General features: G+C 35.4%; 1 protein-coding gene across 4 annotated transcripts; it reads right to left on the reverse strand.

Moving 5' to 3' along the window:
- Nucleotides 1-14: 14 nt before the first annotated feature.
- On the reverse strand, nt 15-12,055 carry LOC116343336 (serendipity locus protein H-1-like). Of its 4 annotated transcripts, none has more exons than XM_031771339.1 (7): nt 11,890-12,055; nt 5,334-5,620; nt 2,549-2,965; nt 1,196-2,478; nt 932-1,136; nt 804-849; nt 15-722 (listed from the first exon to the last, which is right to left on the reverse strand). In XM_031771339.1, exons 2-7 carry the CDS (start codon nt 5,499-5,501, stop codon nt 580-582), a joined length of 2,262 nt encoding a protein of 753 aa, XP_031627199.1. In that variant the 5' UTR covers nt 5,502-5,620; nt 11,890-12,055; the 3' UTR covers nt 15-579. The 4 variants fall into 4 exon arrangements, with proteins under 4 accessions (XP_031627199.1, XP_031627198.1, XP_031627200.1 ...); XM_031771338.1 differs by lacking the exon at nt 11,890-12,055 and adding an exon at nt 8,005-8,240; XM_031771340.1 differs by lacking the exon at nt 11,890-12,055 and adding an exon at nt 5,765-5,876.
- Nucleotides 12,056-15,572: the final 3,517 nt, after the last annotated feature.

Below are 15,572 nucleotides of genomic sequence, written 5' to 3' on the forward strand. Positions count from 1 at the left end.
AGATTTTATTTTTTTTCGCTTGCTTAAAATTAAAGTTTGAGAAAAGCATAGAACACAATTGTTTTGCTGCTTTTTTTGAACTTAAAGTGAAAATATGGCAATATATATTTAAAATTTAATCCGCCGTTTTATCTATATATGTTGTGCTCCAATCTGGAGTACAATCGCACGCGCTCACTTTGTTTGTGTGTGGCGATTTTATTCAGAACTCAAACTATCCGAATTATTTTTTTTTTTACTTCTTTACGAAGAAAATTACACATCATTATTATTTTTTTGTTTTCTCTATCTAATTCTAAACCAATTTATCTAAACTTAAAATTGTCCACCCATCAATATATGATCATCATCGTATCGTGATTTTCAAACTTTAATTTAAAGAAATATCACAGAATTTCGAATATGATTTTTTTTTCGTTGGTTTCATTCATGATTCAATCACGTTTGAGTTGTTGGTTCAATTTTGCTATTCACTTTTTTCTCTTTGAGAAAACAATTTTTCGATAAATTCGTGATGAAATTATGAAGAAATGAGAATTTTTGCCGCTTATCCGTGTCGACAACAATTTTCTCCGTTACTCAGGCCTTTACTAGTTTCTTTGAATTTTCGACCGCATTCGATCGTTTGTTGGTGGTGGTTGTGGTGGTCGTTGGGCTTGGCGCCAACGATTTGTCTGAATGAACACGCTTACGGTGAGAGAAACAATTACCGGAACTTGCGACTGAAATTGTGGAAAATGGTGGTGAATTAGTAATTCAAAAGTGTAAAAACGGTTCAAATCTATTCAGAAATTAAGACTTACAAGCTTTCGGGCAAAATGGACATTGAAAAGGTTTTGCGCCAGTATGCTAAGAGGGAAGAAAATATGGATTATAATTCCTCTCCAGAAGCAAATAAAATGGTTTGATTTCATTGATTTGCAAATTTTACCTGATTGGTGTGAAATTTTAGATCTTGACTTCGCTTGAATGTTTTTTGGCAAATGTTGCATTTGTGTGGTCGAATGTTACTGTGCGAAATCTCATGTTGTTTCAATGTACTGGCAGAAGGGTATACGCGTCCGCATGTTCGACATGAAAACTTCTCTCCCAAATGGTATTCATTGTGCCTCTGCAAATTCATCGCGCTCTTAAACCTGTAAATTGAAAAACAAAATCAATTTTATACATTTTACATTCGACGTAACAGTCTTACATTCGACCGCATTTATCACAATTAAATTTGCCTTTCGGTTTGTGTGTTTTAAGATGAGCATTTAGATTGCCGGTGGTTGAGAATCGTTTACTGCAAATGGCGCATTTGTGTCGTGTACTGAAAATGGAACGGGCACGTGTTTTTGGGCCACTCTGATCGATTTTCACCTTTCGCGATTGTCGGCTCTTCGACTCGGCTTTCGGTGCTGTGACTTTTGAGGATGTTTTGCTTGTTGTATTCGTCGTTGTTGTTGTTGCTGCCGTGGTGACAACTGTATTTTTGGCGGTTGTTGTGGTCGTAGTATCTGGCTTTGGATTGGACGGTGGTGTTTCCGGTTCTTTTTCCTTTGTCGGTGTGCTTAGTTCGGATTTCGACGCCTTTACAGGCTCAGCCTGTGTTGTTGTCGAAACTTTTGCCGGCGATAGCGTTGGAATCTGTATCTTTGGTGGCGGCTGTAACGGCGGCGTTTGCAAAATGATTGGCTTATCAACGATTGTTGATGTTGGTGTTGGTACACTTGTTTTAGTCACTGTTGCAACCGTTACCGGGGCTTTAAGTTTCGCTTCCGGTATGACTGATAGTGATGGCATATCGTTGCCGATTTTCGACTTCACAATGGCCGGCGTTGTGGTCGTTTTATTTTGAACGATTTTTGGCGGAACAACGATGACCGGTTTCGGTATCGCGACTGAATTCTTTGAAAACGCGGACTTAAACAATCCTTCGGCTTTGATGCGAATTTTTGGCGGTGGTGATGTGGACGCAATGATGCTCGATACAGACGATGACGACGAACCTGCTGTTGAAGTCTTTTTATTCGGTGACTTACGTGATTCGGCTTTTTTTCGTTCTTTCTTCGGTTTCGTCACTTTTGTCACTTCAACATCCATGCCCTTTGACTCATCATCATCGTATGGGAAAAATAGATCCGGATCAACTCCCACTTCCATTTCGGTGACATTTTGATCCATCATCGTTTTTGACGAGTAATCAACTGATGTCGTTCGACTCGTATCTAATGGCGCAAACGAACCATGATCGAGGTACGGACCAAGCAACTGAACAAGATCTTCATCACGCAATAAATCCGGATTATTCAATACACCACGAAAACTGGCATTTTTCAACCGATCCAATTGTTGATCAATTGTTTTGCCCGGCTCATTCCATTTTAGTGCACGTAATATCAACTTTTGCAACTCTTGATCTTTTATAACTTGACCCAATTTCAAATCTTGGTACGTGAATATTGTGATGTCCTCCGTGGATAAAACGGCCACAGGCTGTATTGAAAGAAGGAAACGTTAAATTTGGCATAAATTGTGATAATATATCATTGAGCTTGAACATTACCTGTTGTGTTTGCTGCAAATGCTGTTGTTGTTGTTGTTGCTGTTGCTGCTGCTGTTGTTGTTGTAGTTGTTGTGCAGTTTGCGGAGGCGCTGGTGTTATCACTGTTGTCGGAGGCAATTTAATCGGCTTTTGTTGTGGTTGAACCTTTTGCTTTTTAATCGGTGGAGTTGGCTGAATTGTGATTGTATTTGGCGGTTTCGGTTGCACCTGTTGAACTTGCGGCGTTGGCGGCTCACGATACAACGTTGTGTTTAACGACGATAATGCCGTACAGTGTTCACGATAAATCTTTTCCGAATACATGATATTGAACAATTCTTGATTTTTATGCGCCATCAGTGCATAGCAATGGAAATTCTCAATTTTTCGAACGCACTCATTGCAGACGAGATGCGACAACTTGTCCAAATTATTGACCTGTAAATCATGAACAAATGGAAAAACGAGGATATGAGAAATTGAAATCATTTTTGTATTATTTAAATACACTGAACAAATTATCGGGCTATAAAATGGTTTAATTTGGACAGATTACAACACTTTATGCAATTTCTGCATTATGAAACTATTACACTTGCAGTTGTAATTTGTCCAATTTTGAATGCAAATCACTACTCTTAACTTTGAAACAACATTTTTACAAACCCATTTTTACCAAGTAATTACGAACAACGAAAAATTGTGAAAATATACTTGGAGGAAAGGCGAAGTTGACAATTTCATTAAAAGACCAAAAACTCGAACTGAATTATATTCCAAATAAAAACACACGAGCACATGACAAACTTTCTGGTATAAATTATCGAAGGAAAAGTATGCGACCAAATTCCGAATCTATGAAAACACTGATCACTCTCACATCAAAGAAAATTGCGACAAACAAAAACACAAACAGTACAACGAAACCGAATGAAATTATGTTCTCTCGCCGTTCATTTGTATCCAAATCATAAAAAAATCAGCTGGTTAATGTTTGTTTATAAAGTCATAATTAATGCACAAGCTCGGTATTGTATTTGGATTAGCAATATTTTGTTTGTTTTTATTTTAATTTGTTTGGATTCAATTCGAGATGTAGAAACATTGAAATAAAATAGTCGTTATTATAGCAATAAGTGTCAAATTTTGTGTCATCAACGACACGAATCACTACACAGAGCAGAGCGTAATTTTTTAAGTATGAATGTGATTTTAATGCGCTTGAGGCAAAAAGGAGAAGCGAACAAAAAACCTGAAGAGAACACAAATACAAATTGATTTAAATGAAATCAATCTCAAAAGTGTTAATGTGTAAAATTATTGTGTGTCATTGGAAATTGGGCATTAAGAGCGTGTGTGTCGAAAATTTGTTCGGTCAATCAAATGCGCACAAACACATTCACCACTTATAACAAATGCATGCAAATTGATTTTAATGTCATTGTTGTTGGAGTTTTCGTTGAATTCGTTTAAATTTTCGGTTTTCAAAAATATACTCTCATTTGAATCGGAGCATCACTCTGTAGTCTGTTCGCATAGACTGTGACTGCTTGTAAGCTGTGTGCATTTGTTTGTGAATGTGCAATTGCATGCAAAACTTCTAAGTAAATTCTAGTTCTACGGCCCCTGTGCCAATGCTTAAAAATAAAAATCGATAGAGTTAAGCGAAAAATTGCCAATGTACATGTATGTGTATACGAATGCAAAAGTTTAAATGTGTGTCACACGGTACAGTGTCGACATGTAGAAAATGTTAGGAGCCGTACTTTGTGAATCCACTTAATGGACTAAACAATACATACAGCACAAATTTGCGAGTTTATACACGAGAAACGCACAAAACACACGACTAAACGAACAAGAAGAAGATGATGAAAAAATAAAGTATCAGCAGCTAAATAACTCGCTCTCGCGCTTCATTCGTATTGCAAGGTTTTACATTTTGCTAAGTCGGTAAACGTTGTTCTGCTCACGACACTTTCTGGCGCTATTGCGAATCAAGTAACGATAACTGAGAGAAAGAGCTCGGTTATATGCGATTGTGTGAGTTGAATTTTGATCGTTATGCGTGATATTTCTGCTGGGTTCGATGGTTGTGAGTGTAAGTGGGTGACAAATACAAACCAATTTACGCTGATTTTGTAACTTTAAACTTATTCTTGGTCATACACAATAATGATATCACATAATGGCTATGTGTATGTGCATGTATTTGAGACTCACATTAACACACGTTTGGCACACACACACACCACTTTAAAACGCACAAAACTGTAAAGTGAAACATTTTACGAATCGAACATGGAAAAATATACATTGCAACATCATCACACTCTATCGACCGACTCAGTTCCAACTGATAAAAAAGGCACATCATGTCATCAGCAAAAGATCAAAGTCAACAAAAAGAAACGGCATGGAATTTATTGAGTTACTCAAAAGTGTCCATCGGGACAAAATAAACACATTTTGGGAATTGCATTTCCGTTTCATTTCGTTGTGATTGAAATGAGTAAAGGGTGAACATTTGCAGTAAGAGGTTGGAATATAGATTTTGTATACACAAAATAAAAGAACCGCATTCGCAGGCAAAAAGATGAAATGCGGTTTTTGTTTTCAAAACATCGAAAGCAACATTTAGGCAACTCTTTGTGTGAGGGAAGAATATTTCTTTTCGCGCGATTTTATCAATCGCTTATGTTTATTCTTATTGAAAATGATTATTTTCACCAAAATGTTTACTCAAATTTTCCCAATTGATTATCCTATAGTTATGTCTATATACACCAAATACCGTTCATCTTACCTGTATGTGTAGATAGTTTTTGATTTTGTCCATCAATTGATCTGTGTTAAAAATGGGTACACCTTCGGTGGCAATTTTAAAATCAACTGCACATATGCGACACATCAGCTCGATGTTATGCTCTTGCATTTGTGATTGCTGTTGCAGCAACGTTGTTGCTGTAGCCATGGTAATCCGGTTTTGTAATTTATTATTCTTTTCCGGATTTGGTTAATGTCCTTCTGGTTTTGTGTGAGAACCACCACGTCCACCTCACTTCGGCGGGCTTGTTAATCTCTTGATGTGTTCTGCAATTATAAAACATGAATATGATATGAGTTTCAAAAACTTTTCAATACAAAACAAACTAATCTATCTTCAACATAAAATCCATGTGGCCAAAGTAATCTAATACTCGTAAATCTCACAATCAATTGTTTTGTAATAAGGACCTTTTCGATTTGTGTGAATTAATGTTGACTAGGATTTCACGCTAATTCGTGGCACTTTCCATTCAACAACAATTTAAAAAAACAGTTACTGTCCGACCAATGTACGGAATGGCTTTGAATTTGTCGTCGAGATTTTGACGATGTTTCGAATTGTGTTGCAGTGTCAATGTGTGTGAGAGAGTGTATGCAAGCTTGCTAAATGCGCCACAACCAGAGATTGAGAATGGTTGATATTGAATTGTGTGCGTATGTGTGTTTTGAATAAATATAGTACTGAGTTGGCTGTTGGGTTTTGTTCTTCGTTCCGAATTCCGACTTGATTTTGGTCACGTTGTGACAACGTACGTGTGTGTGTGCTTGCGCGAGTATGTATGCGTGTGTTTCTGTGCATGTAAATTTCTACACTTTGCATATGGTTATACGTGGTGCTATATATCGTTGGTTGCCTACAAAAGTCTATAATATAGATTTGGTATGAAATGTTTGTTTATTTGGTATGTTTCAGACTGAACTAGAATGACTGCAAATACATATGTTGTCTGTATGTGTGTGGATCTGTATTTTAATTTGCGACGCATTCAATTTGCACCAATACCACCACAAATGCACAAAATTTGAGGCGAAAAATGTATGAAATTCTGAATTACATAGAATAAATCATTGGCTAACCATGAGTTGATTAATTATTTATGTTTTTTACCCGAATGTTTCTGTATTTATTTACAAATCAAACCATCTTATTTGTAAATATATGCTACAATGATAATTGAAAATCAAGTAAACTCTTTATTTTTGGCTAACACACCAAAAAATAAAATTAGGTTTCATTATATAAATCGGTATTCGAATGCGAATGTAAGAGAGCGCGCGCACACACAAACATAGCGCCAAAAAAGAAACAAACAGCAAACACTGTGTGTCAGTGAGTCCATGCTCAAGTCAGATATTGAAACCGCAGCAAAAAGAATCGAAAGCACTAACTGCGAGAGAGAAAAATACGCGTGTTCAGTGTATGCCAAAAACGAATGACGCACTATAGTTATTCGTGATTGTAATTGAATGTTATTCGCTTCGTGTATGTGTGTGTGTGTGTGTGTGTATATGAGTTGAGTTTCTCTCGTTGACTATACTCGCATTTTCTATCTCTGCCACTATGTGTCGAATACGCGCGCATATGCTTCGCAATACACAAGAAATAGCAACAGCAAACAGCACCAAACTGACAAAATAAAGAGCAATGTGTTGAAATCACATCATAATTAACAACAATAGTGATAGCAAGATGCAAAGAACAAAAAGATGTTGCGAGGCAACACGACACATAACGACATTTTTCTTATTCTTTTTGATAAAGAAATACTTCTTCGGCTGGTCGCGACACTGATTCATTCGCTGTCAAATCAATTCGACCGAATATGTTATATAGCACAGCATGCATATTGAAGAAGAATAAAAAAAATATCATTCATCCATTGCTATTATCATTGAATATTCCTTGTTTCGGAATGAAGCATGGAGCTAATCGAACGACATAGCCACCAAACACACATACGCATGCACACAGACACACACACACACACACACACACACACACCGACAAAATATTTACATCGTTCGAAATATTATTTTGTTAGGCAAAATATATTGGAGATGTTTACTGTGCCCATTTGCCATGCACACGCAACACATACATGCACACATCTATATCTCCTATTGATCAACTCAACGTACATATATATTGGGTACGATGTGTACTGTTAACTGCTATATGGATTGCGCATCGATGTGTGTATGTGCATGTGTTGGTATTTTTTTCGTCATATCTTTTCGCAGCCTGACGATTAACATTTTTATATATTCTCTTCTTGAGGATTTTTCATCTTCTTCGATATGAAATGCAAAATAAAACCACATCATTCTTAACAATTTCCATTAAATCCGTTGTTTTAACGGTTTTCTCCCTTATGCTCGTCATGAATCCTTTTCGATTCGACAGACCAAAGTGCATTACAATCTAATTAGACTGGCAGAACTATATTGGACCGTCAAATTCAAATTCACCAATAATCCGATTAGATTTTCGCAAATGAAAAGGACTTAAATTCTAATCATAATACCATCACACTACAACATTCGAAACGGTTAGCTACTCTTTTCAAAAAAAATCATAGTGATTTTTAACGGGGAATAAATAATTTCGCTATTTTAAATTTTTAAAAAGAAATAAAAATAAAATTTACCACAAATGCACCAATGTCCAATGGATTGCGTTTGGTTTGTTTATTTGTTTACAAAAATCACCCCGGAAATTGTAGTTATAATAAAAATGGAACGAATGCCACTTGAAAATCGAATAAAAATACAATAACGAAATGATTTATGTTTTTGTTGTGTGGCTGCTTTCAAATTTTCTGACACACTAAATGTAAGCGACTGACTACGTTTTGTTGAAATGTGAAATAGAGTCGACTGTACAAAAGAATCCACAATACTGGTATGCGAACGATAAATGTATGTGTAATATATACGAGAAGCGACGATGTGAGTATGGTTCGAAGTGAAAAATGAGCACATCCAATGCTGTGCATACGTAGTGGTGCGCACACACACACACACACACACACTGTATTTCATTATGAGAGCACTAAAAGCAGCATTGCTGTTGCTGCTGCTGTTCGGCCCCATATAAACTCATGGCGATGGCATTCGGATTTTACGATTTGCATGTGTATGAGTGTGCATGTAAATTTTGAATGTTTAGTGCTCCGTTTGCCTTTTTTCTTTCCATTTATCGGTGCTATTGAACAAAAAAAAACACTATCAAGTACACAGTACACACACACAAAGACACAATCATTCGACGAATATGTGCGATTCAATTTTATAAAATTCGATGATATTTGGTGCCCTTTTGCAAGATCCGAATGCAAGTGCATCCACTTTTACAAACTCATTTGAAAAAATCACATTTTTCGATGTATATATGGATTGCATAAGTATTATAGCATTCACAAAATTACTTTTAGAATGATGATAAATACTAATATATTTTTGTTCGTTGCATGCGCGCTCAAGCGCGCCTGAAATATATTTCTTTTTTTCTTTCGTTTCATTTTCAATTCGTGATGCATTCATTTGATTGTATTTGTTTCAAACCCGATTCTAGTCTAGAGACTTTGAACAATTTCAATTGTATAAACATTTTACCAACACATCAAGAGGAAATGCAAAAAAAAATAGAGAAAAACTAACAAACATACGCAACACAAAAAGTGCGTACGCATTGCACTTTCAATTTGTGGTTGTATTGGTGGTTTCTTTATGCGATTGAAGAAAAATCCAAGAAAATTCACACTTTTCCACCGATCCTAAGACTGTGGTATTACTTCTGCCAATTTCCTTTTCATCGCCTGTTGATTTTTGTATCATGTCGACCGGTTACGGTTTCAAGGAGACATATGGTTAATCGCACTCATTTAACCATCCATTTGAAAAACCAAAACAATCAACATACGGTATGTATTGTTCCCATATCATTGTCTGTTTCTTTGCAAATCGAGATGTTCACGATTCTCTTTTGCACGGATATTCGTTGTTGGTGATGAATTGAAAATTGCCGAGGAAAAGTACCGTTTTGCTTGCAAATTTCTGGATATTGATCCTGATGCAATTTGCTCTTAAGAAAATTGCTTTAAAGAGTACCTAACTGTTGAGCATAACTGCGCTACGTTCGGCAATATGTTTCACTTTGGCCATTTGGGAAAAAAGGATATCTTCCTTTTCTCATTTGAATTGTACATTTCCGTCTTCAATCGGTGTAATGTTGAAATAAGTCATCATCATTTTCATCTGGAAAGTAGCCTCAATTCAATTTGTTGCTATTCAATTTTATGAGCTTGCTTGTTTGTATGTGCATTTGTATGTGTTGGTGAGCAAGTATGAAAAAGACTAAGACTTGAAGCCTCGAGAGAAAAAAAAACGGAATAATAAGTTAAAAATAAACATTGAATCGCATAGATTGAGAGAGCAACATTGTGAATGTGTGAGTTGGTTGCCTCGTATATTTAACTATAGCTGTTATTTTCCATTCTGCGACGAATGAACGAACGAATGAAATATACAGAAGAAAAAAATATATGAAAGCTTTCTGAGTGTATTTGTGCAATTGCGATTTGTAGTTTGTACATGTGTGCGTACGCATTTAATCAATATAATTCATAGCACGTATGTTCAAAATAGGAACATGAAAGCCCACATCATCTCTCTGTCTGTTTTACAGCAAAAGCAACAAATAGTCACACACACACACACACACACACACACACACACACACACTCACACATACACTCATATACATACATGCATACGAATGAATAAAAGAAAAATTATTCATTATTTTATGTTTCAAAAGTTGATTTTGGTAAAAGTTGCTGAAAAATCCGGATAAAATGTGCAATTGAGCACGTAGCAAATGAGGAAAATGCAAGATTTCGCGCCAATTTTCCTGCTTGCAACAAATTCACTTGCCCATATGCCCACAACGACCCAATGAACGAAGTGTGGAAAGCCGACGCATAAATTAATAGCTCGCATAAAATATGAATAGAGAGATACAACTAATTTGGGTTCTTTAATAAAGTAGCGCATTGTAAACAATCTACAGCTGATGCTGTTCGACTTTTAATATGCACCTTTCGATAAACGGACGAGAAACGAATAAAAGGGAGAAACGGAACTATAAAACGGTCATTAATTTCCAAACGAAAACATTCTTTTTAAAGCCCCATGCAGGGTGCATTCCAACAAACAATATGTGCATGCATTCAAGCTCAACAACATTTACGACCGTAGCGAAAATTTCGAATGCGGCAAATTGCATATTCGTGTATTTTTCTCCATCCAAGCCAAATCGAACGGCAACACATTTTCAATTCAATCGAAAATATTACCGAAGCAAATAATTGTAAAATAGACACACTCTCACACACACACACGCCGAGAGACAGACACAATTTCATCTTGAACGCAATTCAATTTTTGTTTTGTCATGCGACGCAATGTAACTCTCTCACGTCTCTGAGAGTGTGTGCGAGTATTCCTAATTCGCTTTTATGTTGTATTGTTGTTGGTTTTTTATTCGACGTTGTCGTCGTCTTATTTGAATTTGCGTGTGCTTGTTACATTTCACTTGCCTATTCGAATAGCAACAGCGCGAATGCCGTTCTCGCCATTGTCGTTCGTTGTGTGCGTTCATGTACAAGGTACACTCTTCGCTTGTGTTGCATATAAACGTGTTTTTTGTTGTTTTTTCTTCTCGCCTGCTGTTGTTGTTCGTGTCCAACTTTTTTTTTCTTTCTTTCTTCCTCTCTCGCGTGTATGGTGTTTTATTTTCATGGCTCTCTGTGCGACTGTGTTCCGAATACACGACAACCGTATTGCAATATATGTACTATATGGTCTCTTGTACACAAGATATATATTAGCTTTTGCAAATGTGCATGTGTGTGTGTGTGCACGACCGTGTACGGCTACATAAAGGAGATTCGATTTGTTTTTTTTTCTTCATTCATTTACAACATGCGCATATTTATTATCATCGTGTTGTTATTTGGTTTCTCACTGCCACTGTCGCACACACTCTCCAAATGTATTGTCTTTGTATGTTCTATTATTATCAACAAAACCATAGTATTTTAACCGAACAAACATTTGGAGTCTCACGTGTATATTTTGACTCTAGATCGCTAATAACTATTTGATGAAGTGGTGGCTATCTATGACCATGATACGCACGATATTTAGATGAATAGCCTTGATTCTTTGGCACACAAATCAAGTGACTTGTTTCTTTAACTACAACTGGAATGAGAGTTTTGGCTTTGGTTCAATCGTTCGATTTTATTTTTGGTCATTTTTCTCTCATCAACATCTCCAAATGACATAACACCGAAGTCTCACTAAAAAAAATATTCTGCAAATTCAAACCCGGCTAAAACCCGTTCGTTTCAATTAGTCATGAAATCGATTTAAAGGCATATCATGACAATTTCACTTCTTATCTCATATCACCATCAACAAAGTTAATTTAAAATCCAATTTGTTTTTTGAAAACTATAGCAATTTACCTCAAAAGGAATGGGTCTGTATCCAATATATTACAGTAATTAACTTTGAATTTCTGCAATGCTCTTTCAATTCGTGATAAAGAATTTGTGGCTTTATGACTGATTCACTATGTGTTGCTATTGTCGACATTTGTTTCACATAATATAAACTTCAAAACTTATACTACTCTTACAAACTACGAAGTTTTGTAAACAAACCTGAATACTGAGAAATTTACTTGGAATGATTTCCAATGGAATGTTTTGACGTTTTTTTGTATTTCTTATGTGAAAAAGGTGTGGTGGATTTCCATATTGGAATTACACATCAAAATAGACATGTGTCTACATCTGTTGAACAAAAATGAAATTATTTACAATATTTTTAAATCAGCTGATCACATTACGTAGATGAATTAATACATTTTCTGCAATGAAAAAATCACCTTTGATTACATTGTAATCATTTATATAATATTTATTTTTAATGAACGAATCGATTGCATTTTCCTCAAAACTCCTTAGGAAATCGAAAGAATTTTCCCAAAAGTCCATCGTATCTAGGGTAAATCCCGACTCCGAAAAGTAAAATTGATGTAAATGTGTAGTTTCGAATTTCCGTAATTCAAGGGATTGATTCCTTTTGCCCCAGAGTGAAAATGTTTGAAAAAAACTTTTGTCAAAACTTATCGAAGAAAAGAGTTTCAATAAACACACAAACGGCTACTACTTGCACATCTATTTATGCATCCAATTCCAAATATCATATGTGCCTGAATTTTTCTGTCATTTTGATTCAAATAATGTATAAAATTTAAGAAAAGCTCGCATATCTTTTGTCAAAGAAAGAAAGTTGATAAAATTCAAAACTGAAAGAATGAAAGAAATGAAAAGATTTTCTTATTTTTTGTGAAATTTTTTATTTTTAACAGAAATATTTTTCAAATTCGACTGAAAAAAAAACTTCTCCATGTAATTCAAGAAAATTGATTTCCTTGATTTGTTTCTTTTTTTTCTTACTTTCATAAAAAGATTCAATCGTGACAAAAGTAAAAGGAAAGATACCCATGAGAAGATAAAAAGCAAAAATGTCGTTTTCCCGATTTTTACGAACGAAACTGTGCATGCCATGCACTGCATGGAATGTTCCAAATTGAGTCAGATTTAATTTCATTTGATGTTTTTTTTATTTCATTGTACAATTCAGAATGAAAAATGAGTTATTTTCACAATTTTAAAATAATTTAAAAGAAAAATATATGTCATGACTATAGAGTCATATAAGTGACCACTTAACTAATTGCTTCTGAAAAAAAGGTAAAAAAACGATTTCCACAACAAAATAGCCCGCAACTGAAACTAATAAAGAAATGATAGCCATAAGGAGAATGGAAATGTTGAAAGTATATAAATTTGTTGGATATGTCCAATGTCTGTTATCGACAGTGGTTAATAACGTTTAAAAAGAATATATATCTGTATCAATTAATTATTTTATGTGATTTTAATCCAATCGTTTCGTAATTGATGCCAAAGACTTGCGATCGCAAAGTGAATCAAGTAAATAGAAATTTTTAAACATTTTCCCTGTGTATCAGGCAAGCAAAGGCACCGTCGATCTCTTATAGATCGAGACCAACGTCAATGTTACTAAATAATATAATCATGGTGTACGGATGATAATTGCTTTTGGTGAATGTGCATTTTCGAGTGAGAAAGGAAGGAATAAATCAGATGTAGAGCAAAATGCGACACATGCTACACACAATTTTGAGCGGTTGTGCCGTTGGCAGTTGGCGTTTATGCTACGAAAATTATGTGTTTTATGGAGAAAATTACCATTTGAACACAACAATAAATACATATACGGCCGTCTCTGAAAGAGAAACAAAGCGAAAAAAAAATGTTGACATTTATTGAAATAATAATATTAGAGCGTAAAACGAAAATAAATGGCAGGGAAACTGGGAAAATTTTGTACCATGTAATGATATGGTGTGTGTGTGTTCGTTCTTAAATATGCTGGACGAGTCGAATCTTAAGTAAATAATATTTTCGAAAAATGTCTTGATTTTTTCGCCGACAAATTCAATCAAGTGCAGGTTGCAATCGGATGTTAAACAATTACTTAACTTATGCACCAACTACAACGCGATGGAATCACGCTCGCTCAATTTTTATCAAATGCTCTTATATCTGGTTTCCTGCACACCGCCGATTATCGTAAAATGTTATTAAGATAAAAACCGAATAGGCTATATATATATGTGTGTTAAAGAAAGAGAATCAAACGAATAAAGAAGAAGAAAAGAAGGAAAAAAACACACCGCGCCAATTCGCCCAAACAAATTTCGATCTTATTGATCGCGCTCGCGCGCACTCCGTTGTTATTTTCTAACAAGTACAAGTAAAACGATAACAAAGTACACGAAATGAATTGCAAATAAAAATGCATAGTGTACATAAAGACAAGAGAAACCCATTAAAAATTGAATTCAAATTTCGCTTATGCAATTGCAATTGAAATCAGTTAGTCTGTTGGAGCAACAAACAAGAAAAAAGAGTAGCTACAGCAATAGTTACAGGCTGTAGAAATCTGAAAATATCGATAACAGTGGAGGAAAAAAAAGACCAAACAAACTGTACCGGAGATAAATAACAAAAAAAGTGACGGCAAACAACAGGGCGACACATGAATATCGAAATGAGTGAAAAATAGAGTAGTAGGTAAATAACTAAATGAAACAAATGATACACATTTGCTCTACATTGATTAGAAGCACAGACTCTCAATGAATACGGCGACCGTTATTTTTTCTCTCCTTTCTTTCTTCAAGCCATTTTCATTTCACTTTTTTTTTCTTCATTTCATTCAATTCTTTTTGAATACGAGTATAGCGCACGGCTTCGTCACCATTTTGCATTGGTGTTTTTGTTTTCTGTTATCGTGTTTTCATTTACAAGCAAATGAATTACGACGTTGGTCGACATAATTCCTTCGGCCTTTTTTTTCGGTGTGTGTCATTTTTAGTTGCAATTGGTCGCGTTGAATGAATGAAGAAAAAAATGCATTATAAAAGGGTGCAGAGATCAATGAAAGTAAGAAGAAGAAAAATGTGTGTGCGCCCGGTTTTTCTCAGCCGAGTATAATTTTGAATGATCGAATTTGAATAATTTTACATACGATATGTGAACGAATCGATCGTTGGAGAGTGACAGAGAGAGGTAGAGAGTGAGACACACTTTAACACACGGTGCAGCGGCAATGCGCGCACACTCGAGAGTTTCATAATAGTGCAGTGCATGGTGTATAGTGAGACCGGGCTCTGAAATCGATTCAAATATGAACGGTTGTGGTAACAGACTCTTTGTGTATTATTTTTTTCTCTCCTTTGATTCTGATATTTTCAGTGCACACATTAAATTCAGTTCGATATTGTCGATTTCATATGTGCACATGAAAAGAAAATCGATTTATAGTCTCTCTCTCTCCCTTGTCCTCGTCTGAATTTGCACTATCGCTGTCTTCAGCACTGGAAAGTGGTGCGGTGTATGCGCGCGGATTTGTCTTGTGATTATATCAAACTTATTATATGGTATTTGCTTCGATTTTATTTGTACTTTTTTTCTGGGCTGCATGTGCGCGCACAATTCAATGTATGCCGTTGTTGTTGTTGTGCTTTTTTCTTCAGTTATACCATTCA

The sequence above is a fragment of the Contarinia nasturtii genome, unplaced genomic scaffold, assembly GCF_009176525.2.
Source record: "Contarinia nasturtii isolate CC-2019 unplaced genomic scaffold, AAFC_CNas_1.1 Cnas_scaffold_993, whole genome shotgun sequence".
Classification (NCBI taxonomy): Eukaryota; Metazoa; Arthropoda; class Insecta; order Diptera; family Cecidomyiidae; genus Contarinia; species Contarinia nasturtii.

Bases quoted from the DNA above. Each gene is read 5' to 3' on its own strand.
- LOC116343336 (XM_031771339.1), bottom strand. From the start codon at position 5,501: ATGGCTACAGCAACAACGTTGCTGCAACAGCAATCACAAATGCAAGAG. The intron at 2,966-5,333 runs GTAAGATGAACG...CATGATTTACAG, and splicing joins AAAACTATCTACACATACAG to GTCAATAATTTGGACAAGTT. The intron at 723-803 runs GTAAGTCTTAAT...CCACAATTTCAG, and splicing joins TCCATTTTGCCCGAAAGCTT to TCGCAAGTTCCGGTAATTGT.